This window comes from Ostrinia furnacalis, unplaced genomic scaffold, assembly GCF_004193835.3.
Source record: "Ostrinia furnacalis isolate ACB-3 unplaced genomic scaffold, ASM419383v2 OfSCF0976, whole genome shotgun sequence".
Lineage (NCBI taxonomy): Eukaryota > Metazoa > Arthropoda > Insecta > Lepidoptera > Crambidae > Ostrinia > Ostrinia furnacalis.
In genome coordinates this window covers 152,045-177,418 of record NW_021131215.1, presented here as the reverse complement: position 1 = coordinate 177,418, position 25,374 = coordinate 152,045, and the positions used below count along the sequence as shown (strand labels likewise).

The 25,374-nt window shown below is 35.5% G+C and overlaps 2 protein-coding genes across 4 annotated transcripts in view; one reads left to right on the top strand and one right to left on the bottom strand.

Moving 5' to 3' along the window:
- Positions 1 to 21,947, bottom strand: part of Su(Tpl) (Suppressor of Triplolethal) — a 57,799-nt gene extending 35,852 nt beyond the window's left edge. For all 3 annotated transcript variants that reach the window (XM_028301704.1, XM_028301706.1, XM_028301705.1), the window contains exons 1-2: positions 21,599 to 21,947; positions 7,031 to 7,078 (exon numbers count right to left, since the gene is read on the bottom strand). In XM_028301704.1, coding sequence (XP_028157505.1) covers positions 7,031 to 7,078; positions 21,599 to 21,733 — 183 coding nt within the window. In that variant the 5' untranslated portion in view covers positions 21,734 to 21,947. The remainder of the gene's footprint in view (positions 1 to 7,030; positions 7,079 to 21,598) is intronic.
- Positions 21,948 to 22,817: 870 nt separating this feature from the next.
- On the top strand, positions 22,818 to 25,215 carry TyrRS (Tyrosyl-tRNA synthetase). The gene is made up of 2 exons (XM_028301707.1): positions 22,818 to 23,182; positions 23,292 to 25,215. Exon 2 carries the CDS (start codon positions 23,311 to 23,313, stop codon positions 24,883 to 24,885), a length of 1,575 nt encoding a protein of 524 aa, XP_028157508.1. The 5' UTR covers positions 22,818 to 23,182; positions 23,292 to 23,310; the 3' UTR covers positions 24,886 to 25,215.
- Positions 25,216 to 25,374: the final 159 nt, after the last annotated feature.

The following is a 25,374-nucleotide window of genomic DNA, read 5'->3' as shown; positions in this document are numbered from 1 at the left end:
ATATTATTGTCGTTGAACGATCAGATTCGCAAAAGGTGCTTATACAAATTGTGCTTAATAATAACATTGCTATCACTGTTATCAATGCAACAGGTCACAAATTCATCACGTAGAACAATGTGACATTGCACACTTGATTGCATACATACATTATCGCCGTTGCCAAACTCGGACTAATTTATACTTGTAGGTCAGTTCTAAAGGCACCTAAGAAATTAAGTTACGCAGAATTCATTTTATTTATCGTCCAGCTGCAGTAAAGGACAAGGGAAGCCCCACATTTCTTAGGAGAAATTTTTAACAAGTACAAAAAATGGTCGACACGAGCGCCACCTAACGTGTTTGGTTTGTGAACAGGTTGAGATGCGGTACACGAGCAAGCTTCACGGTAAGGCCCATTTTTGTTTGTCAGTCTGATTACAGTTGCTCGTGATTTTCCATTGAAATTTGTTTTAGGATTCTGTGCATGGGCTCCATAAAAAACGTTGTCTTTTATGCCTAGTCTGTCTGTAGTCTGTACTCACTGCACGCCCATTGCAAGTGATAGCTCTTTGCGTTATCGGCTTAGCAAACATCCGCAAAAAACGGTTACCCATCTGCTTTCTTATCTTTTCTATGAACTTTGTGGTGGGTCGAAAGTTAACTCATTGGAACCTTTTGTTTCAGCGATAATGTTTGATTGACACATCATCATTAATATGGAACAGTTGTTAATGTTGCGGTAATTTGAAAAGCTTAGTAAATAGGAAGACGTAAAACTATAGCGTAATATGTCAACACCTCTGCGAAACACACAATTTGCCACACCAAAGCTAATAGCAGGCCCAAGGGTGTAATGACTTCGTTTTACGGTGCAAGTTTACGATTTAGCAAATTGACTGACCGCCCTAATGGCAGAACTAAAGTACCATAAATATTAATTTATATAAATGCACTTCCTCGTTAGGCATCGAAAGCGGTATTAGCTATGTATGATGGACACGCGTCGGGGCGGTGCACACAACAACTTTCCCTTCTTTAATGGAAAAACAGCATTAAAGCGACCGCCTTACGGATAAAAGTTGTGAGGCACATGCCCGACGTGGGATACCGGCTTGACCACAATTTATTTACCAGAGGCGTTGACAATGTTCAATACTATTCTACTTGAGATAGGTATGCTTCAGATTGCTTTTTTTTTCACAAAACATTTAACAAGAGAATGGATTTTTCGCTGAAACTACTATTGTACAAATAATTCTATAATTTGCTGTCGGAATTGAATAGAACTTTATTTAAAGGTCTGAGATTGTCGATCACGAATTTTCGTATGTATTTACATAATTGCCACAGACCTGATCACGCCAAGTTTTACCTGGTAATCGCTTCTATTGAATCAACCGCTTGCAGCAATAATGCGGCGCTTTAAACATAATCAATTCACTAGACGATGAAAAACATGCAGCAAAATCAGCGACTGAAGCATGATTCTGTTGTAATGGCCGCTGCAGTGTCCTCAATGGTCGAATGGCGCTTGCGCAAAGGTCGTTTGTTCAAATAGCTTCTATTAACTTAATTTAGGTAAGCCAAAGTGGGCCAAATTTTCGGAATGAGTGTTAATAGCTATGTAGCAGACGTAAGTATTATAGCAAAAAATTGGAAAGTGAAAGCCAAAGAACAGTTCGATAGAGTCCGATTGTAGAATTTTTTATCAGTAGTTACGCGACAAGAAGAATACGGCTGCTTTAGACACGTTTTTATAGCGGAGATTATTTCAAATTTAAAATCTTTCCATAATCCAGACGAAACCTACCGCATAAATAAGAATTGTTTGTGCATTCAGTACACTCGTTATCAAAATCGATAACGTTATCTAAGTCGATGATAATATGATATAATGTGCCTTCCCAATGGATCAGCTGGTGCCCGATACGGATTTCGAGCATCTGTGGGCAGCGTGTTTGTTTCAATAGTGTTTGTCTAGTTTTTATGGCCTTAATCTCACGCCCAAGCCGGCAGCAAGCGCTGTCCACTCGGGCCCGCTAGCTACCGCACGCGCTGCGAAGTGAAAGTGAATATCGCGCACGTACGGCCCGCAGCCCAATAAGACGACACCGCCGTCCGCATACTTCAGCAATTACCACGAGGAAATCAGAGCCGTTCCGCCGATCGCTCCCAGCACCCTGCTTGGGAGTAAACGAGCCATCGGTGACGAATCCGTGTCAATGGGTAAGTCTGTTTCGTTTTTGTCAATGTAAAACGATTAAACGTCGTTTTTCTATTGTCGAAACGCAACGGACACCCAAAAAAACCGCCGCCGTTATGTATGCTTAAGATTTATGGCCACGAATTTTAGGACGAGACAGAAACCTTCGTATAAACGTTCCTATAATGAAATGACAACTTTTAATTCCTCACCTCGAACATTATCTACATAGGGTATCAAATGAATGTATTTTGAAACCCTGACCTCACGGCCATTTTGTCTAGCTAAGCAACCAATCGACCTTAATAGTCATAAGGCTCGTCCGGATTTGTTCCGGTGGCAGAATCTGTTTAGTACTGTACATAAGTTGCACAATAAAACACAATCAATGTTAGGAATTAACTTTGAACCTGACATTTATGAAAGCTTTTGAATGCAGTTTAAATTAACTAGATAAAATATAGAGATAACATTTAGCTGTATAATTATTAACAATATGCGATATCAGAAGAATACAAAGTAGAATGATGACGTCAGGGAAATAGACGTCAATGAGCATACGGTCACTGAAAAGTGTAAGTAGATAAAGGACGCCTACTTGAATTAATTGTTATGTAAGTGAAACACATTCAAAGACAATGAAAATGATAATCCTGCGATAAATTTGCATGCAGCAAATATTCTTAGAAATACTGAAAGTTTTACTGCAGAAGGGAAGGAAAGTTAAAAATGTTTAGGTTACACAATTGAATTTGGAAAATGACTCTATTTATTGGTACAAACAAAATAAGTGGTTTCATTATACATAAGGCATTAAAATATCTGGGTTAATGAATTCAATATCGAACAAAAAGATCAATCTGCGATTTTGAATAACCATCAATAGTTACTGGATATTAAAACGATACACAAAAGCTAAAATGTTTGGACACTTTGGTTTATAGTTTCGAAACTATCAATGCTTAATATTAAGCATGTTATGGCATATCATCAAGACCAACAAAGTAACATAACGTTTCCTGAACATTTGCGGGAGTTACCACAATGGTTCCTTTATAATTTAGCTTTAATTATCGCGACATCGACTTTAAAACAATGGGCAGCACGGAGATCTTAGCGAACTGGACGCAGTATGGCACAGGTCGTCCTTGTACCTGAGTGTAAACACTATTGTTTGATCACGTGGCTGCACCCATTATGATTTGATAAAGGGGTCCACGCAGCACCTTTGTTCTATAGTAGCTTTAGCAACAATGTCAATTGCTAAAAAGAGGCTATTCGGATAAGCGAGTAATACCTTTTTCAAGGGCTAGGCTACGAATAGAATGTTGAAGTTGTTGAATCTAACTTTATTATAGGAAGAAAAGTATGGGCTAGTAATCTACAATAATTGCATGCATGCGTAACTTTTCTAGAAACATCTTCGCTCCGTAATATTATTATGTGGATTTTAGTTTGCGTGCATATCCTTGGATCTGCGCCGGTTTAAAAAAGCCATACTTATCACTCAGCAAGTTTTATTAATATGTATTCGCTATTGGCTATGAGAATACATTCATTGTTCAGGGACGATTGTAATGATTCAAATGAAACATTAGCAACTATGTCAATACTAATTGGCATATTATTATTATCGCAGTAATAAATTGAAAAGAAGGAAGTCGGGAACTCTACATTATAATATTTGACAAATCGGACATGTTTAGAGTGCCCAAAGTGGGTAAAATACGGTTTCTGATAATTTAAAACCCAAAAGAGTTTATGAATTTTAAATCCAATCCTGTTTTCAAGGACTGCAATAATGTTCCGCAAACCGTTGGTGAAGGTAATAAAGTGTCTCGGGAGGACAACGACCTGACCGACTCAAATTGTGTCCAATGTACTTTGCGATTCAATTTTGTAATACAAAACATGGCACAATAGTCGTAGATGATTCATTAGATGACAGACAACAATCGATGCGGGAATATTACAGGTTCTAAATGCCAGCTTTGGTACTGTTAGGTTTAGATTTGCGTGCATATGTAGAGAAGTTCAGAGAACTGAGGTTGGATAAGACGTTGCGTTTGTAAAAAGTAATCGGGGAGAAATGAGGCAAGTCGGGTGTCGCGCAGGGGACAACGTCCGTCTCACCTGGGAGGTGCAACACATGCAAGCCCACTAGCGACTGGAACGGTTGCTATTTTTACACCGTCCACTCTATCTTATTTACTATTCTGGTCCGCGACTCATTGAATTGTGGTTATTATGTGCAAGTTGGATATGTGCCAACCAGTCTCGGACTTAACACCGATAGCGAGATATTCGAAGAATGATACGTTGGTTAAAGCGTTTCAGAGAAGAGCATCTCCTGTTTTCTCGATGTTAAAAAAGTTACAAAGCCAAGGTTGAACTTTTTCCGTATAGCGTGGATATTTAATAACCGGTTATAAATTGATGGTGGTGATAAGGGATTGATGGATGGGGTGTGAGTTAGTTTTGGTAAATGGATCATTTGGACGGTGAATACGTTTGGCTAGGTCGTTTACATACGACACGGGCAAGTGACTCTCGACGAGCAACAAGAGAAGAGACCACGTCAAGCCGGTAAACGAGTCGAGCAGTGGCTACAAGCAAACCGGTCGACGGCGCCGGGCGGCCGCGCGGGGCTCGGGGGTTATCACCTTGTAAACAAAATTGCATTACCTTTGTTTTTGCGGTAACTAAACGAATACGGTCATGCGTTTGACAGATCGAACGGGAAGGCGTTACGAACACCGGACAAAATAAAAATTAAAGACGCTTCGTCTACAGAGGACATTGCCACGGCGCTTAAGGAAAAGGTTAAGTGTTGTTATGTCGATTGGCCGTACGTATGTGAGTTTGTAAGATAAACACGTATAGTTGCTATCGGGCCACTTTGAATCGGAGTGAAGGTCTCCAAAGTTAATTGTTGATTTGTTATTGGTTAAATTAGACAGACCATGTATGAGAGAGCGTGGTACAAAAAATAATAAAGTAATTAGGCAATACTGTTGCTACTGATTTCAAGAATCTATTTTGCATAGAAGCCAATACATTAAAACCGAGTAGAATAAAAATGGTTACGGAACGGGTTTATAATTAAATAAACATGTTCTGCGCGTTCCGATTCCTTGTTAGATGATAGATGGTAGAAATACTCCAGATTGGAGTCAGAGTATTCTTGGCAGCGCTATTGTGTTTTAGGGTGAAAAAAATTAGTGCTGCGACAAACGGCAAAACGAAATCGGCTAAGTGGGTCATCATATAATTTCGCAAGCGTATCGAGTGCCGCAAGCGTGAACTGGTACGCTCAGGCAAGTCAAGGCCCGGCGCCGGCGAGGCCCCGTCCTGACGCCCTGCGGTTTCGATATGTTAACAGTACGACGTCAAGCTAAACACTGCATCCTTATGCAGTTCTAATAGGGGCTATTCTGCAACAAAATAGGCTGAAGTCTGTCCACTGCACCATCTTCCTCAAAATTTAGGATTGTGGAAATTTAATAGGGAATAGGACTCTACAGAGAGCTTAGTGTGAATTTACATTAAACGTCCTCACTAGTGAGCGGCAGTGAGCGCGCTAAAAATATTTGAAAATTTTAGTTCTTGAAAGTTTCCGCTAGGGGCGCTGTACAATCCGTCATACATTTAATGTCATTGTCATTTTTGAAATTTGTCAGTGACGACGACGTTTGATCTAAACTCGCACTAAGCCCCCTGTGGGTCTAGACAAAGTGCAAATAATCGCAAACCAGTCGAAAAGTGGTCGAAAAGCCCCTTTTTTGTATGGAATTTGACGGATTCGATTTTCGATTCGATCAAAAAGTGCGTTTTGTCTAGGGCGGCTGAGGGCCTATAATGTGAGTTTCAAAAAATGACATTAAATGTATGACGATTTGTACAGCGCCCCTAGCGGGAAACGTTTGAGCGCGTTTGATGTAAACTCACACTCAGCCCACTGTTCACTGTACTGTGTTTCTCAAAATACAAGTTCATGGACAATTGGACATCTAAAATAGGATACTACCATTCAATTGTTATAATTTTTCTGTCAAACTTGTCTCCATCGCTTGTACAGAAATAGCCACGTTTGACGTCACTTGAAGGTTCTGTTTGTTTATCATTGTGACGTGATTTCAAATGAATGCAAAAATAGGGTAATCGCACAAGGACAAAATGACCGAGTTATTCAAACATAAAAACTAATTACTTGTCAAGTATAGTGTCAGGACAGTAAGAGCATGTGGGGAATTTTCTGGGGACCGAGGAGTTTCCCCAGTCACTAATGAGGCTCAAAACGAAGTATTTTATAACCAAATATAACAATTCTGAACGCACAAAACAAAAAAAAACATCTAAGCATCATTCGTATTGAGGATACGTACGTATTTCAATACTGGTTATGTATCGAAGGAAAGGCGCCGCGGTCGAAAATTAATCATGTTCGCGTGTACTTGAAGTATTTACAATGATAGACGATGTGGCCTGTACGTACAGGCCAATTTTCATAATTACCGCCGTGCCGTGTACGAGTAAAATGTTAAATTATATTTAATGTGAGCCGTGATACGCACGTCTTACAATTAATCCCCTATTAACTATGATGTTTCTCAATAGTTAACAAAACAGCGATGTGATAAGGTCATATTGTTATGTAAATTCCGCAGATTAAAAGTATGTTCTGCGTATGTTTTTATTAGCTATAAATAATAATAAACATGTCTGTTATTCTCGTACTCCTGACAAAATTACAGCAAGTATCGGAATACATAACATCATCCTCTTCCCTACAAGGAAACTTGCTAATGTATTACATATTATTTTGAAAACATTATGTGAACTTACCCCTTCATTTCCAGGTAGGAACTGTATTTTAGGTTTTGCCAATTTGTCCTGAAACAAAAAGATTCAGATTAGCAATGGCACTGATAAGTTTAATACTAACAAATTGTGAGCTATGGTTTTTTATGGGTCAATGAAAGGTGAAGACTGAACGACTCCGCACACTAGGCAGCCAGGCTGTGGCAGCCAATCTGGCTCTCCGAGAACACTCTTGACTGCCTAGTGTGAGGGCTTATCATACACCGTCATACCTAATTATATTCGATTGGCTGCCGCATCGAGGCTGCCTAGTGCGCGGGAGGAATCTTCTTTTCAGCCCTAACCCTTCGTTGGTCAGAAGGGATTGTGTGAGAAAAGAAATAATATCTCCAAAGAGGACTGAGAAAGAGGTAAGGTTCTTGTAGAGTTAAATTATGAATAGTACATGATTTTAAATTATTAGGTAGTAATCATATTTAAACAATAAATATACCTACTACGGAACTACCTATGACCCAGCGTCACCCGGCGGATAACATTACAAGCTGTGTAGGCATTATAATTCACAATAGACAAATTTATTTATTTATTTATTATTAGGCATACACAACAAGTAACAATCACAAATAATATATAAAGAAAGTAACTTATGCTTAGATCTAGATCATCACTCAAATAACGTGTACACACAGCATGGTTAAAATATTGCGTAAACAGTATTATATTGTCTTAATTAACAGTAATAAACAGTAACAAATAGGTAACAATACTAGCTATGTCAAAGCAATGCCCGAAGAGGAAGCGCAGTAGAGGATCTTTTTGAATATTATGTTACATAAAGAAAACAAACGTAAGCTACTGACCAACATAAATGTTTGCAAGGAGTAAATATATTTTTGATATTGAATAATAAATAATACCACACGGTGTAAGGAACGGAATTCTTACAAAAATCTCTCCATAGTGCGAACTAAGGAGAGATTTTTGTAAAAGTTCCATTCATGGAGATGAAAAAAAATCTGTAAGCAAATTGTACCAAATCGAATGTTAAAAAAATATCGAATGGTAATGTTTACCATATTTGTGATAAAAACGTAATTAACTAATTAATATTTTAACATAATAACCGTATTGAGATAATTATTTCCTGTTTAGCCTAAACCTGTGAATTATTTTGAATGTTACGTCATATTTCCTTTAATGAATAAGGAGTGCATGCGTTAACAATAACGTGATGACACATAAAAAGTACGTTGGGCTTTACTGAAATTAAAGGAAAAACTAGAAACAACGCAAGTGCACAACAAACTAATAAACGACAACTGTGAATCATAAGAAATGTTGAATACCATAAGGTTTATAACTGAATGAATAAAGAAAACAACAAGAACAGTTGGCTAAATATTGTTACCAATTGTTAATAAGTAAACCATTAACTAAATATTACTAATTATACTAGCTTTTACATGCGGCTTTACCAGCATTGATTTAGTTTTTTATCGCAGATTCTGCGGTAAAACTTCCGTTTCTAGCCAAAAGTTAATAAATATTTTTTATATTCATAAATTTTACAAATGAGATTTACCAAAATTATAATATTTTACCAATAAAATATTCGTGTCTGTTTCTTAAAGTTATCCTGACTATTTGTCACGTGAAAACGTAAAGTAAACCCGACGCTTACGTTAAAAGAAACTCCTTTTAAGAGTTTCTTTCATAATATCAGGATAACATAACATATTGAAATGATGATTCACAAATTACCTTATCTTTAGTTAAAACCCAAATTCAAGTCTCAGAATTTGTCTTTTCTGATACTTGCGTCTTGCATATATTGACAAATTTGTCAGTGTAATTAATTTGTCATTAGCTTCCTAGCAGCTGTATGCTCTGTTTTATTAAACTCTACAAGCTACCTCTCGCTCACTCAACAGGTAAACGAGCGAGAGAATTAAGTCATAATTTCTGTATCAATGCGAGTTATGGTTACTTTATTCAACAATAGAGATTGTTGTAGGCGTTATTAGGGAAACGAAATGTATAAAGATTACGATAATAATGAAAATATAACATAAGTAAGTAGTAAAAAAGTTTTATTATTTTGTTTACAGCCAGATATTGGATTTCGTGGATGTGTTTTAGCTGCTGACTATTCGGAAAGGCGAATTCATATGATTCGATAAAAGTCTCTACATTCTATGAAACATTCGGTTTCGTGATCGCTTCGCCGCGTTCGTAGTAGGTACTAGGAACAGTAGATGTTAATCGAATCGAAAGCAAATGCTTAAATGTTGAAGTGATCAGGCTTCAGACGGATGAGTTAGGCAAAATGCCTGTCAAATTCGCATCAATAGCTGCAAAATTGTATTCTATATTTAAAATTTCCACATAATTAAAAAAGAATAACCTAATGAAACGTCGTAATTAGACGACAAGTAGCCAAACTAGTTGGGCAACGAGTCGAGCCACAATAAGCAAGTGTCGGCAAGTTGTGGGGTTGCACAACTGGCGATGGTCGAACGCGAGAAACATAACTAGGCTGGGCGGCAGTGCTGATGATGTAAACCTAAAAATTGCTTTAGTTACTTACTTAACCGCGGAGCTCAATGTGAAATTTAACGAGTTGCATCGTCTAGACGCGCGGACGAGAGGGGATGACCCGGAACTGGTGATCGCCATGGCCGTGACTTTTGAGTTTTTTTGATACAACGGTCAACTCAAAATCAGAGAACCAACCCAAAGAAAATCAGACCCTATAGTTTAGCTTCGTTCAAATTAAATAAGACATCGATAAGATAAAAAATCTCCACAGCTCTGTACCGAGATTGAAGTGAGTTGTGAATGCCAAACCAGTTTCAATAAGCAAGGTCGTTTTTGTATTAATTTTGCATCAATCCTAATATAAGGCAACCCACTATCAATTTGTAAAACTTTACGAAAGTAAAATAAAACTCGAGGCGCATTGAAATTATGATGTTGGCGATTATGTAAGCTGTTTCATAATTGATAAGATAAATGTTTTGAAGTCAGTAGAGTATTGAAGACCTCAGTATAAACATACAAAGGTCTTTTTTCAGATTGATCGTTGAATAATTTACACTTCCCTCTTCATCATTAGAAATCTATATTTATGTATTTGACTGTACTGTAAGTTAACACCTAATATTTTTTTAATGAATAAAGAATAGATAGAGCACAAGATAGATTAATTATAACCGGTACGGGTGAGATAAAATTACTTAAATTAGCGCTCTATGTATAAAATGGAGTGCTAACATTCAAATTGTTATTCAAATAAAAATATCTACCAATACGTGCAGTCATTACATTATTTTACAAAAAATACAAAAGTAATTTCGGCCTTGCGTTGAATTGCTACGTTGTACAGAGTGAAGCAATAAAATACCTGCACAAAATGACCTTAGCGGAATATGCTGGTGACCTTTAAGCGAAGCAAAAAAGCTTTTACAAGCTCATGATTTAGATGCAAGAGAAAATAGTTGGTTAAGCGAAATACAATAATTGTGCGATCGCTTAGATAATCGGTCGATTAGGTTTTATTAACGATCGGTTTTATTCCACTCAAACTCATTATAAAATAAACTATAGTACTTTATACCTAAAGTTGGTGGAGGTGAAAGACCCGAGGGTTGGTGTAACTTCGGCCTTAACGCAATGTCAAACTCAAAACCCAGAAACAACCAAAACTACAAATTGTGCCGACAACTTTACATTGAAAAACAAACTTGTGTTTTTAATGTAGAGGTCAGTTCAAGGTATAATGTACTCACTACTCATGAGTGGTTTGACAAGATAAGAAAGCGACAAACCGCGGGGCTGTGGTCGATGCCTAACCAGCACCGTTGGACGAAAATTTCTGTCAGTTGGTGGGCTCGACGGTAAACCTACATTCCGTAAAACAATGATCCTCTTAGGGTGGATTCGACCAAACAAGAGTAAATATTAATCTCAGAATATATCGTCAGTTTTGACATATTTCCCATACTGAAACTGTCAGTGTCAGTTATGACGTGCCAGTTATAGTTATTCTAGGATACAAGTTTGGTCGAATCGGGCCTTAATCATAGTTTTAAGCGGCAGATCTCAAAGGGCTAGAAAAAAATCAGGTGGCATGTGGCCTCGTTGAAAGAATTGTTTTAGTTAAAATACTAAATGAATAATAGGCCCGCCATAACAATAGCACCCAAATACAATGGCCAAACACACTTGAAATACAGCGGGTATCAAAAAAGTGACGCACCTACCTGGGAGTGAGAAAGGAAATTGAAAAAACACAAAAGGAACCATTTCTCTAAATTTGCAGAGCGATTACGCATAACATTTGTATTAGCATAGAATGGAATATGTTACAAAATAAGCTTCATTTTTGTCATGTTAGTGTTCGCGGTGATGTGATAATACATACTTCCAAACACGTTTTTTTGATAAAGGTGGATGTAGTATGTAGGTATAGTGTGCTACTAAAGTGCTAAACTTTATTTTGAAAGATTTGAGACATTAATTTTACAATTCTAGACCTAATAGAGCCTATTCTTAGGCACTAACATATTATGTTGGCGACCGTTTAGTTCCCGGTTTTATTTCACTTGTTCCTTTCTTTGCGAGAGCATTTCTCCCGAGCGACATTCCGTGCGGTCGTAACCTTCATAAAAACTTCCAATGATTCGTGGGTCCACTCATCTTTACTACCTTTTTACACCAAGAATATTAATTATATTATTATCCTGTTCAAGCAATAATAATAGCATTAATAATATTAGCTCATTTTATGAAACACATTTTATGTTGGAGCCTATTTTTGCACCGCCTGAGTTGACGGTAAAGACCGGTGAGTAAACGTTTTTTTAGCCAAAATTTAACCATGTAAGTAGATCAAGAGATCTGCAATTAAATTATAAGGTAAGCGAGTCTAAAATAGAACTGATTTTTAAATCGAGTCGAGGGCAAAGAGAGAAGGGAATGAAAATAGCGGGCGTGAGATTACTTGAGAGAGTCAAACATCTGTTGGCAAGTAACTTACTTAACTATGGATAACCAGGTGCCAAGGCTCGAGGGGAGAAGGGTGCGACGACCCCGGACCCTATCCGTATTCACCGTCACGAGAATATCACATCTGTCACATCGCAATCGAATCTTAACCTACTACAAGTAAAGATCAAAATGAAATGGATACTTCATATCTACTAAACGATACCCTGCCGTGATCACATTGTACAAAATACTTTAAAGCAACGTTTGAGCAAATTTTAGTGTACTTATTGTTATTAGGAACATTAAAATCAAATGTAATAATGTCAAATGCATTGACAGTTAATTGGTTTAAATGAGACTTACAAACACGATAATGTAGAGGCGTCTAAAAATCAACTTTCATCGTGTTCTTCAAATAATTTTTGTGTCAATATTTTAACAAAAGCGATCAATGACGATTATAATGCAAAAGATAATTATGTCAGTTAACCGTCAAGAATACTATTTTACTTTTTCGATAAAACCGTATCAGGTACAAACAATCACGAAATCTACGCTTATTCAAACTTCAAATTCTTCAATGTCAATAATGAGACTAGAGCTAGAATGACGGATATCCGTAACTAACTAATTTCGGAGAACACTACAATTGACCATGTAATCAACGACTATTTCAGTAGTTTGCATATGTTTATAAAATCTTATAACTTGGAACGTTTGACTACAGGGTAAAACAGACAAAATTAAAGATTCAGCTCTATGCGTCAAGTAGATAAGTATCTTTAAATTGAAACACTGGACATTACAAATGTGTACACACCGTCCGTCACAAAAGTGATTCATTCCTTTCAATGGATTCTAAAGCCAGGAAAAAAGGTCCAGGTGGCACGTTCACAAAGCGGCAACAAAAAAACGGACACCAAACCTGACGGCAGGTCAGGGAGAGAGCTGAGGTAATTTGAATTTTACATTTTACCTAGAACGTTTAAAATCGGCTGGCAAGTTTAAAGAATAGACGCCCATGAGTTGTTAGCAGCCACAAAAGATATAATCGGAGTCGAACACGTGCACGGTATAGGGAATCATAATCAGGTGAGCCAGTAACCTTATGCTTCCCTATTAAATTATCGGCTTCAGTGTAAATGCTCTTTACTTAGATATATTTCCATTAATTAGCTAGAAAAAGTTTCGGTTTTCAAATTAATGGAATAGTGTTAGAATTTACTGGCTTGCATTTTTAACATCGGCATTTTCATATTATATGAAGACAATACGTTTTTAATAAAAATAAATGCAACCTAATTAATATAACAATAAATTATGCTGATAATGATGGTACTTTTTTGACGTTCCAATTAATTTAGATATCGGCTGCAAGCATTCTGATAACCAATGCTTCATCATTTGGTGGTAATGAAACGTACACGCATGTTAATGACTTGTAAATCAAGTATCGGAACGAGGTCGAAGCACGCAAAACATTCCAAAGTAACTTTATAAAACTGTTGCTTTTATTACACACTGTCAAATGAACTGTCAACCGCCAAATATGAGCTGTTGACTATCCAATGAAAATTGTTATTCAGTAAAACACGAAAAGCATACTCATAATTATTAGGCTTAACAATAATTGATGGGTTGGTGAGGATTAAACAATTATTTATGATGATGAAACAAAAGTGAAAAGGAACAATGTAATGGCGGTGTAAGCCTAATATTTCTGGTAAAATAAGGTACAGTTGTTTATCTATTGTGAACATTTCGTAGTGGACCATAAAGTCGCGGGTTTTTATGGGCTGCGGCGCTAATACCACGCCGTCGGATACATCAAAGGGTATTTTGGTAAAAAAATGTTCAGTTAAAAACTAAATATTGGTGTTCACCGTCAGGACACCAATATTTAGTTTTTCACCGTCTCGGAATGTAGAGTATGGTATTATAGATTTAGATAGTTATAAGCTAAGTATGTTCCTTCTTCTTCTTCGTCGCTACACTTTTGGCAGAGTCGTTGTGGTCATCACAACTGGCTTGGTAACAAAAGTATGTTCCTAGCATTTAATCCACCAGTTATTTGCAAAAGATTTTCAAATAAATAAGTAATCTGGCAACTACATTACTTTCACCGGCGCGAGCGCAGAAGCAGACCCAACATTGTCATGGCGGCTACGCGCCCGAATCGCTTACCTAATGTGCAGTTTGCGAAACTGGCCACAAGAACTCGACTTGAATATCTGAGATTAGCAAGCTGCACTCAGATGCAGCCGGATGACAAAAATTGGATAAAAAATAAACACATTTTGATCTTGAATGTGGAATGGACTGAAGCATGGAGTGAGGCTGATGATGTAATGAACTATGGGAATGATGTATGATATGACTAAAAATTGTTAGCAAGTTGTTGGGAAACTTATTAAAGTGAGGGTTTCACTGTTTAATAGGTATTTTGTAGGACTATTTGGAAGAAATATTATTTGCCTATTTCACCAAAAAGCCTCGTCTCTCTCCCGATCCCGTGAATGGAATCAGGGTGTAAAAAAATCATGATGAGTTCAGTTCTTTTAATACTTAACAATCTTTCACCCACAATAATGGTGCGAATCCAGTTGCCGGAAGAGAAAAAAATTTAAACGTCAATCGCGATTAGGTACATAAATTAGCGATCGGAACCGCGGGTTCAGTTAAAAGTGGGGTCAGTCGACGGAAGATCCTAAAGCAATTCCATCTCCAAGGACACGAGGTCTTAATGATAGAGAATGACAAAGAACAGGCAGGACTGATTGGGATAAGAGTATGCGCACACCGTTGATTTTTCGTCGGCCGATAGTTTAGTCGGGCAGTTGATCAGTATGGGCATGTACTACGCCGATTCGATTTGGCCGATTCTTCATACAAATTAAAATCGGGCACAACTATCGGCCAACTAAAAATCAACGGTGTGCGCCTACTCTAAAAGTTACTAAAAGTTTTTTTAGGAGTCGAATTTTTTCAAGTTTCAGTAGGAGAGGCTTTGACGAATGTATCATCGAATGATTGAAAACCAAGCAATTTTAGTTTCAAGTCTACAAATTGTGCTTGTTCTCTGAAACCACCATTGTTTTGAGTTACTTTTCATGAGCAGTCAAAACGTTTCTTCATAGTTTTTATGGTAATATCCTCGTTTGAACGAGGTTCTGTTTTTCAGAGATAATTAGAATGATTAGTGATTTCAAGGCATATGAAAAATAATATGGCAAATAAACAAAAATGAGTCGGCATTTTCAAAATAGGAATTTAAGGTAAATGTAAGTTAAAATCTCGCGTTAGTCCCCTATTTCTGATAGTAAATGAGATTGAAGTGTGACTGGGGTTAGGGTTGCCAGGCGTCCGGCTTTAGCCGGACATGTTTGGCTTTTTAGGGTATTGTCCGGCCAAATATTGCCTTGTCCGGCCTGTCCGGCTTTTTATTTGGTTGCCGCGTCAGGCGAAAGTCGAGCCACAGAATCATATGAAGCGCACGCATCAGCCGATGATGATAGTACTCACTCATGAGCTGACCTCCCCCCCCCCGTCACATGTCCGGCTTTTAAGGTAAAATGTCCGGCCGAATGAAACACAAAGTCCGGCTTTTGTGATTTTGGACCTGGCAACCCTAACTGGGGTAGAGGATTACATCATGCTGACGCGGAAGGAAACCAGTTTTGTTCAGCATTTGATGGTAATCCGATTTGGTTTGTTATCACCAGCCAATATGAGTTTAGTTTACCTTTGTACTTCTGTTTATGTGACCGGCGTTTAATAAAAAAAACTATTTTTTGTGATATCCTATCCAGTTCATTAAATTTTCGTTGATCGAATTAAATACATTGATTTTATGGGGATTTAGTGTGACCAAGACTAGATTTAAAGGTTTGATGTATTGTTTAGAATTATCTTCTCAAGTTTCACCTTGGACTCAAGTTATTTAAATGGTGTGAGCCAATGATAAATTCTGATTAGTGGTGGTTTTTTTCCTATTTTCGGCACTTTTAGGTTTGTCAAAATGGTATTTAATAAACATTAAATTTCCGAGATTGCGCGGAAAGGTTTTTGGTTCAACGTAGTTGGTAGTGATTGTATTATCTTTCAATTATAACTTTTAAAAGGCAATTAATTCAAGAAATTACATTATTATTGATTCAAGTTTTTTTTGGTACTTTTAATTTGCATTTTTGGTTAAACCCTTTGTTATGTAGAAATTCCTGTATGGGCCAGTAATTTTTGAAGTAATAAGTTCTTGGACTTGACTTTAACACTTCTAAGATTTTTGAAACTCTTGTTCTGCAATTAATGGACTCACTTTAAATCAAATTGGGCTCTATAACCTACTTATATGTAATTACTAACAATTATGAAAGTAGGTTAAACTAGCATTATGATAACGAAACATGTTAAAAATACATACTACATTGTGAGTTATAGCATATATTTTATTCTATTTGATATTATCTGCTTAGTGCAGCAGCCGCTAGATAAACAGACTGTAAATTAATTTTTGCTGGCAAATAAAATACTTTTACTTTACTTTACATAAGTCTATCTATTTCACATAATATAAAAAAACACATTTTCTGCCATAACATTGTTGACACATGCATATAAATATCAACTCAATAAAATTAATAAAATAAGTTAGCAATGACTTTTAAGTAAAAAAAAAAAAATTTTAAAACAAAAATACGGAAAATATTATTGATAGTTTTTTTAAGTCCAAAAGTATTTACTTCTGAGAGATATTTTGGGTTAATGGTCTTTGCACTAAGCTTTAGTTTGTTTGTATCAAAGTAACCAGAATCATAAAGTTAATTTAGTCTAGCGGAATAGAGCAGGGTCATTCCATGACAAATGTTACCGAGGGTGAAAAACTAAATATGTTCTTTTCGCATTAAATCTGATGAATTTTGAAAGTAAACATTCCAAATTATAATGTCCAACAAAAAAAATCTGAAAGAAACAAGTAATTTTTAAGTTATTAGTCTTCAAAGTCTATATTTAAGTCAACTGTCTGAATGATCATTTTCTCTCTAATTATTAGTAATACGATTAAAAAAAAACTATCAATCTGTGAAACGTTTTGCCACTATATGATTCGAGGCTATTTATCATAGTATTGGTAGATAGCGTCATAGTCTCAAAAAGATTGATAATCATCAAGTTTTAAGTGTGTTTTCTTGTTACTTCGGCGATGTAACACCCGAAACAGAAAAACAGGTATTTGTTTTATTATTGTACCTTACACATGGATTAGGGTAACAATATTTGGTAAAAGTAAGGTCATGGTAGTAATGATTTCAAATACTAACTAATATCTGAGCATGATACTAATTTAGTATGTTTCTTTCTTGATTAAAAACTGTAACACCCGCAACGTTTCGGGTATTACATTTTTATTTATATGTCGATATAGTGTGTATATTGCTTGGAGACGTGAAAAAGTATTACTGTGAGGGTCCTTTGACCTCCCACTAGCGCTGGCATCGGAAAAGGAGTCATATTTCTCAATTTAAGATTTTTTTGAAATGTCGACTTAACACTAAAATTAAGGTATTGCTAAAAAGTGTCGATGTTTCACATCTATATATATAAAAATGAAACCCGTTTCGCGTTGTCACGGCATCACGTGTGAACGGCTGAACCGATTTCGATAATTCTTTTTTTTTAATGTTTGTGGAAGTCCAAGGATGGTTCTTACGGAAAAAAATATTAAGAAAATCTCTACGCTAAGGCGGTACGAAGTTCGCCGGGTCAGCTAGTTTCCAATAAATATCGTAATTAGAAATTAAAGTAATGCTATTTCAAGCCAAAAACAATAGAAAAAGCTATATTCTGAGGAAAAATTAAACTTGAACTTTGTATATTTAAAAAAAAAAGCTGCTTCGTAATTTCAAACCAGAATTCGCTCTATTTGTGTTTATTTGTTGTACTCCTTATATTGTAGTACCTAGAGACTAATAAAACACCGATTTTATCGATAAAACGCGTAACATTTTCGTACTCGTAACACCCGAAACAGAACCATTGTAACACCCGAAACAAAGAAAAAATTTATAAAAAAATAGTAAAACGTTTTATTTAACAGTGATTGTATGTTACATGGTTTGTAAATTTCATAATTTAGAAGTCCTGTAAGTTTTAGGTATGATTCCTTAAGAAAATTCGCTAAATTTCGAGTAAATGCAGCAACAGTCAGAACATAGAGGCAAAATCTCGTAACGCCCGAAACGCACACTTTTCGACTCATATTTTCGTTATCCTAAATTCTAAGCTGTACAAACTTTATTATTTAAATAAAACAACTAAAAACGGACAGATTAAGGCACTAACATTATTAAAATACTATTTTAAAATACATGAAATTGTTGAATATGTGTGTACGAACGTAACACCCGAAACGATGGAATGACCCAGCAACAAAGAAGTGAGCGAGCGAGACGTCACCAGCAGCAACAGTGTGTGATAAAAAGAGAACCGTTTTTTGGAACTATTTGATAGTTTGGAAGCACTTAATGGCATGCTGAAAATTTTAACTCTAGAGATATTTCAGATTTTACGTGAGTGAAATTATGGACTTTTATGAGAAATAGTGCTGAAGAAATGTGGTGACTGGTTCAGTGATTGATTTATTGTGTGCAAAACAGGAATAATCCTGACACTGACACAGAAAATGATACAGTGTCATCCAAAATTGGTTTCGTTTGACAGTTCATCTGTGTAGTTGGTCTATTCCGAAGGAATATTAACTTTATGAACCAGTATACAATTTATGGTCATAAAGATAAGAAAGATACTCTACATTGGTAATGTGTAAGATCTTAGTAGCAGATTTATACTATTTGGTGAAATGTATTTAAAAGATAAGTTTTTATTATACATATTTAGGTGAAATATTTATGTGATTATGTATGATACCTGTTAATTTATATTAGAGTACTTATCATCATGACCATCTAAGCTTTAGGAGTACTTATTAATAATGATTATTTTTTAAAATGGGTCTGCACTTTAATGGTGACTCAGAGAAGATAAACTATCACATCAAGGAAATAAAATACCTACTCAATAAATAGTTAATAAAAATTGATAAATTGCAGAAAATAAAGGCCATAGATTTTTTTAGTATTTGGATTCATAAATAATTTAACATTTTTATAAGTAGGTATGTACGGTATATTTTTATTGAAATCTACAATTGTATGCTTAGATACTTCCATAGTATTTGATTTCCCGGTTTAGTCTAAGAAAGATCAATTCTCAAAATGACTAATAGTCACCGATTCTTAAAATGTAAGTCTATAAATGACTTTTTTTTTTAATTTGGTTTAGGTCAAATTGATAATAACGTTATTTCATAAAATAGTCTACTAAAATCACTTAGTCAATTTTTTTAAAATTATGTACCTACATTTATGCAGAGATTGTACAAATTCTTTATAATTTTAATTACAACGCTACATTGTACCTACATGGTAAATTATTAACAGACTTTATGAAGGGAGATTTTATGGTAAGCTATCAAGGTTATGAAATTTTAACTTTATAATCCCCTAAATTCACGCAGCATTATTAGTGCAAGTTAATGTAAATTTGTCAGAAAGCAGTGACTAAGTTAGATGCACTATTTCTCAGCACTTGACAAATCTTAATTGAAGCGCTGGTAGCGCAAAAGACATGCAGGCTCCTAAAGGCAAAACTAGGCGTTCCTTTAAATTCAATTTTTTCTTTAAAGCTTTGAAAGTTTGTTTACTATTTTAACAGTGAATAATAAAAAGGTAAATAATATAAATAAAGACATTTTTGTTTTAGTGATGAGACAATTTTTAGGTGTTGTTATATGCCAAAATAACTGAAGTCAGGAGAATTTACTAACTTTACAGAAAATAACCTTATCTCGGTGTGGAAAAGTTTATCATTTTCGACACAAGTACTTGTGCTATTTTGTAGCTAAACTGGCCGCTGAGAGAATTAGTTGTACCGCAGAGGTAAAATGATAATATAGAATGTTTTCAAAGATGTATTTTCCTTATTTAGACGATGAAAATTTTGCCCATTTTTTACACACGTTGTGTCAAGGCAATGCAAACAGTGCTTTTTGTAGATACAGATAGTGGCATTAGTGTCCAAAATACTTTTAACTTACAAAGTACCTACTTTATGACATCAATTATCACAAATCTGGAATGGAATCCTTGACATTTTGCATAGCAACTACTAAGGTCTTTGGTGAGAGTGCAGTACCAAGAGGCATTTGTAGAGAGAAAAACCAAAGACGTCTTCATCGGAAACTTCAGTGCTTGTTGATGTTTTTTTATCCTCTCAAAATGTAATTTAATTTAATGTTATTGTTATTGTAAGAAATTACTTGCAATTTTGCTAAGTATAAATAAAATGATGCAATTATAAATTATAACAGAATCGCTCGAATCGAATAGGTAGATGAAACCAGTAATTTTAGTATCCAAGTCGGGATACCATAAACAACAAAAAATGGATAAGTCTATGGATTGATAAGTCTGGAGGAAATCAATGAAGTAGAAATTGAAAAATTTATACTACGTTAGGAAACAATAATGTGTTATAAAATTTAAGAGATATAATTAATAATATATTTCATTTCTTAAATATTATTTTAGATAGATAGTAATAATTTGTTGTAATCGTAAAAGAATATAATCATTAATAATATCACAAGCATATAAACTGGCAGCGCCATCTTTCTGATATCTTTTATAACTTCAGCCTTATCTCTTCTATCAAAATGTAGTAAACAGTTTTATATGTACTTCTAACTAAAGATCATAAGATTTATTTATATTTTTTTTCATTTGGTTGTTTAAATAATAATCTAATACTTAATTATTCATAACTCAAGTTTATTGAAGCAATCATAAAGCAGTAAAAATAACATTTTAAGTAATTTATTCTTCACTCATAACCAAAGAAATTTGTAGATAGGTATGTATAGATTATTAAACTACTCAAATTCTATGCTGATCAGCTGTTATTGAAAATATATTAAGACTACAACTTGTATTATAATATGATGCATTTTCTAGAACTGTCTTGAATAACTTTGGTTTTCTTTAGATATTACCACGAAAAATGCATTGATTTAACGATTCCATTATATAGATAAATTGTACAGTATATTTCCAGTAGGTAAACCAGATACGAATGAGAGTTGTTGGTCTTGAGTGTTTTCAAAGTTTAGCATAAATTAATTACAAGGTGTCTCTGTCGATATTCTGGGCCCAAGATAAACGGATTGTAACGTAACTCCACGGTAAACGGTAATTCCGAAACAATATGAGCAGAATTCTCTAATTAAAGCCGTATGAAATGTAAATCTATGAAAATAACAGAACAAAAATCCTGCATGTTGACGTGGCGTGACATTGTATAAACTTAGTTCTCGCTATGCCTTATACCAGGATTACTGTAGAAGTTAATTAATGACTCAAAAGGATAGTTTCTCAGCAAATAAATAGGTAAATTAGCAGTTTCATTTCGATTAGTGTAATAAGTATGGCGCCTCTGACATTGTTGGCTTATCTATATTTTGGTCAACAATATGGCGATTTGACTTACCCTGTTATTCCTAATGAAGTCTTCTATAGCTTTCAGCGCTGAATCCGTTAATTTCACAAACACTAGTTCCTTGTTTTCTTTATAACTAGACTCTGATGATAACCCATACTGAACACCTGCTGGCAAGGCCGCCATTTCTTATTCACTATTCGCACTGTTGACCAGCTGACTCCTTTGCTAGCCGTCACGATTCATATCATTCACACATTTTCTTAACCGTAATCACAGATTCACAACCTATATAAAATTATAATTACAACAACAAAAGGGTTTTAGAAGTCCAAATTAATCTTTTTGTAACCCATCGACTCGGCCTTTGTTGGCAGCGCTCTTCAGTCTGCAAGGCCGCACTGACCAGGGTACGGAAACTTCCATACTACGATCAAACTTGCTTCCAAACAGCGACTTCAGTCGATAAATTCCAATACTTTTTTTTTTTTTTATGGCAACTTTGTTTTTCCTCCAAAATGGCCGGTGTTGTTTTTGTTAGGTTGAATGCATTCTTGTTTTCTTAGCCATCGTTTATGAGTTCTGTGGCCCTATTAAAGTATTGAAGAGTCGAGTCAAATTCAAGTTCATTCCTTCGTACCTGCTGCTGTTCTGGTTCATCGGAGTTTTGTTCGTTCCTTCGTGAATCGCGAAGAAACTTTCTGTTATGTTAACAAGTGATCTGAGTTTTCTCAAAGTGCAAATGCTTTTTTAGTGTTGTTGAAAACTTTGCGAAAAGACGCTTTTGGTGTATAATATTATGTGTGTTCATAAATAAAGTAAAATTATTAAATTGAAAAGTTTTTGTTTATTTGCATTTCCATGTGCAATGTAGAATGTTCCAAATCCATTGTTTTGAAAATAATACAATACGTACACCATAAAGATAAATACTTTCAAAATAATGGATTTGAAAAAATTCTACATTGTACATCAAAAAAACAATAATTCTTTGAAGGTTATGAGGGCCTATGTGTGCGTGAACTGTGTGTATGTGTGCGTGGACTTTATGTATGTATGTGTGCGTGTACTATGTGTGTATGTGAGCGTTACGTACGTAGGTTAAGTACAGCGAATTTAACACCAGGCTGTCAATTAGTAGGCTCAAAAATTTGACAGAGAGGGTTCTCTATTTCCTATGTATTACTTTTCTCTATGGCACTGACTGTCATGCGTAGTGGCGCTTTTGACAGGAAACGCGAGCATTCACTGGTACACTAGCGCCATTTTGCAGTTGGTAACAAGTAATTTCAATCGCAGCTAACTTCATGCTATTTCTAAAATTACAATATTTTCGTCTAATTTGCTAATTTGGCAATGGAAATTTATATTATACAGCACAAAACAGAAAGTAAAAATAGTACGCAATAAAATGGAATTAGATTTTTTGACGCAGTGTCGACTGGAAAGGTGAAACTTCAGTGTTGCAAATATTTGAGGTTATCTTGCTTGCAATACTTTGATAAAGTTTCACTCACATTTTAACACCACGGTCTACGTGTTAACTTACATTACACCTTCCATTCTATGTGGTCTTTTTAATTTGCCAAACTGGATGTAATTTTCATACAGTAACAAGTGTCTTTTCTACAAACGGTAAGTACAAAAAATACACAGTTTCTTATCATAAATTTATCAATAAAAGTAATGCTTTTAAGATTTAGCTAGGTTGCATCATATTAATTCAAAATTTTTCGCATTACAGGTGACATAGTCTTGTAATAATGGCTAACTGGGAAGAGAAGAAATCTCTAATAACTCGCAATCTTCAAGAAGTGCTAGGAGATGAGAAATTAACTGAAATTATAAAGCAAAGAGATCTCAAGATTTACTGGGGTACAGCAACAACTGGGAGACCTCACGTTGCGTATTTTGTACCAATGTCCAAGATTGCAGATTTCCTTAAAGCCGGTTGTGAGGTAACTATCCTTTTTGCTGATCTACATGCCTACTTAGACAATATGAAAGCTCCCTGGGAGCTCCTAGCATTGAGGACACAATATTATGAAGCTGCAATTAAAGCTATGCTTCAGTCCATTGGTGTTCCACTGGATAAGTTGAAATTTGTTAGAGGTACTGAATATCAGCTAAATAAAGAATACACATTGGATGTGTACAGAATGTCGTCTGTTATAACTGAACATGATGCAAAGAAAGCCGGCGCTGAAGTTGTGAAGCAAGTTGACCATCCTTTACTTAGTGGCCTTTTGTACCCAGGACTGCAAGCATTAGATGAAGAATATTTAAAAGTAGATGCACAGTTTGGGGGTGTTGATCAAAGAAAAATATTTACTATGGCCGAGAAATACCTTCCCCAGCTTGGTTATGCTAAAAGAGTTCATCTTATGAACCCAATGGTCCCAGGTTTGACTGGAGGCAAAATGTCTGCTTCTGAAGAAGACAGTAAAATTGACTTGCTAGACAACCCTGCTAATGTTAAAAAGAAATTAAAAAAAGCTTTTTGCGAACCTGGAAATATCACTGACAATGGAGTGCTCTCTTTCACCAAACATGTTATTTTCCCATTGATGAAGCCTGAAGAGAGTTTTAAAATAACCCGTGCTCCTGAGTTTGGTGGCGATGTTAATTTTAATAATTTTGAAGATTTAGAAGCTGCATTTGCAAAACAAGACATCCATCCTGGAGATTTAAAGGCTTCAGTAGAAGCGGCGATCAATAAGCTTCTGGCTCCCATTCAAGAAATATTTAAAGAACCCAAACTGCAGGAATTGACCAAGAAAGCTTACCCTCCTCCGACAAAAACTAAGGGTAATGCAGCTGCAGCAGTAGATGAAATTGTCCCTTCAAAGTTGGACATACGAGTGGGTCGCATAGTTGAGGTTTCTAGGCACCCTGATGCAGATGCATTGTATGTAGAAAAAATTGATCTTGGTGAAGCTGAACCTAGAACTGTTGTTTCGGGATTAGTAAACTTCGTGCCTATAGAAGAAATGCAAAATAGAGATGTAGTAGTTTTGTGCAATTTGAAGCCTGCCAAAATGCGTGGCATAGAATCCAAAGGGATGGTACTTTGTGCTTCTGTAGATGAGCCGAAGCAGGTGGAACCTCTATTGCCTCCTCAAGACAGTAAGCCGGGTGAAAGGATATTAGTAGAAGGCTATGAATCTGGAGAACCTGATGAAGTTTTAAACCCAAAAAAGAAGGTTTGGGAGAAATTACAGGTTGACCTGAAAACTAATGACAATTTGTTCGCTGTTTGGCAGAATAACAAATTGGTCAGCAAAGTTACTGGCAATGCAGTGACTACTAAGTCAATGAAGAATGCACCTATTAAATAATGTACCTAAATGTTTGAGGTATATTATGCTTCATTGTTACCTTAGGGTTAATTTTTATGAACAAGTGCATTTCAACATGTTTTGTATTTCTATTTTACATGCTTTTACTTGTTTTAAAATTTTTATTTATTTTTTGTAGTGATGCAACGAATACGAATACGAATATTCGTATTCGCCGAATATTAGACATTTACCGAATATTCGTATTCGGTAAAATAATAATTACGAATAGCTACTTTTTTTAAATTTTGTCACACACGTGACTATGTCTCCGAACACTATAGCCACAAGGACATGATGGGAAAACCCCGGTCAGTATGTAGCAAAGTAGTAAGTAAGTTAAAGAAATAAACGAATTTGAATTTGAATTGAAGTTCTCTTCCGGAATTTGACAGTCAATAGCAGGTCGATTGTACAAGTACCTATTATTTTGTTTTGTGATTAGTTACAAAGTAAAGTGATACAATAACAAAAAAAATGCTATTTGTA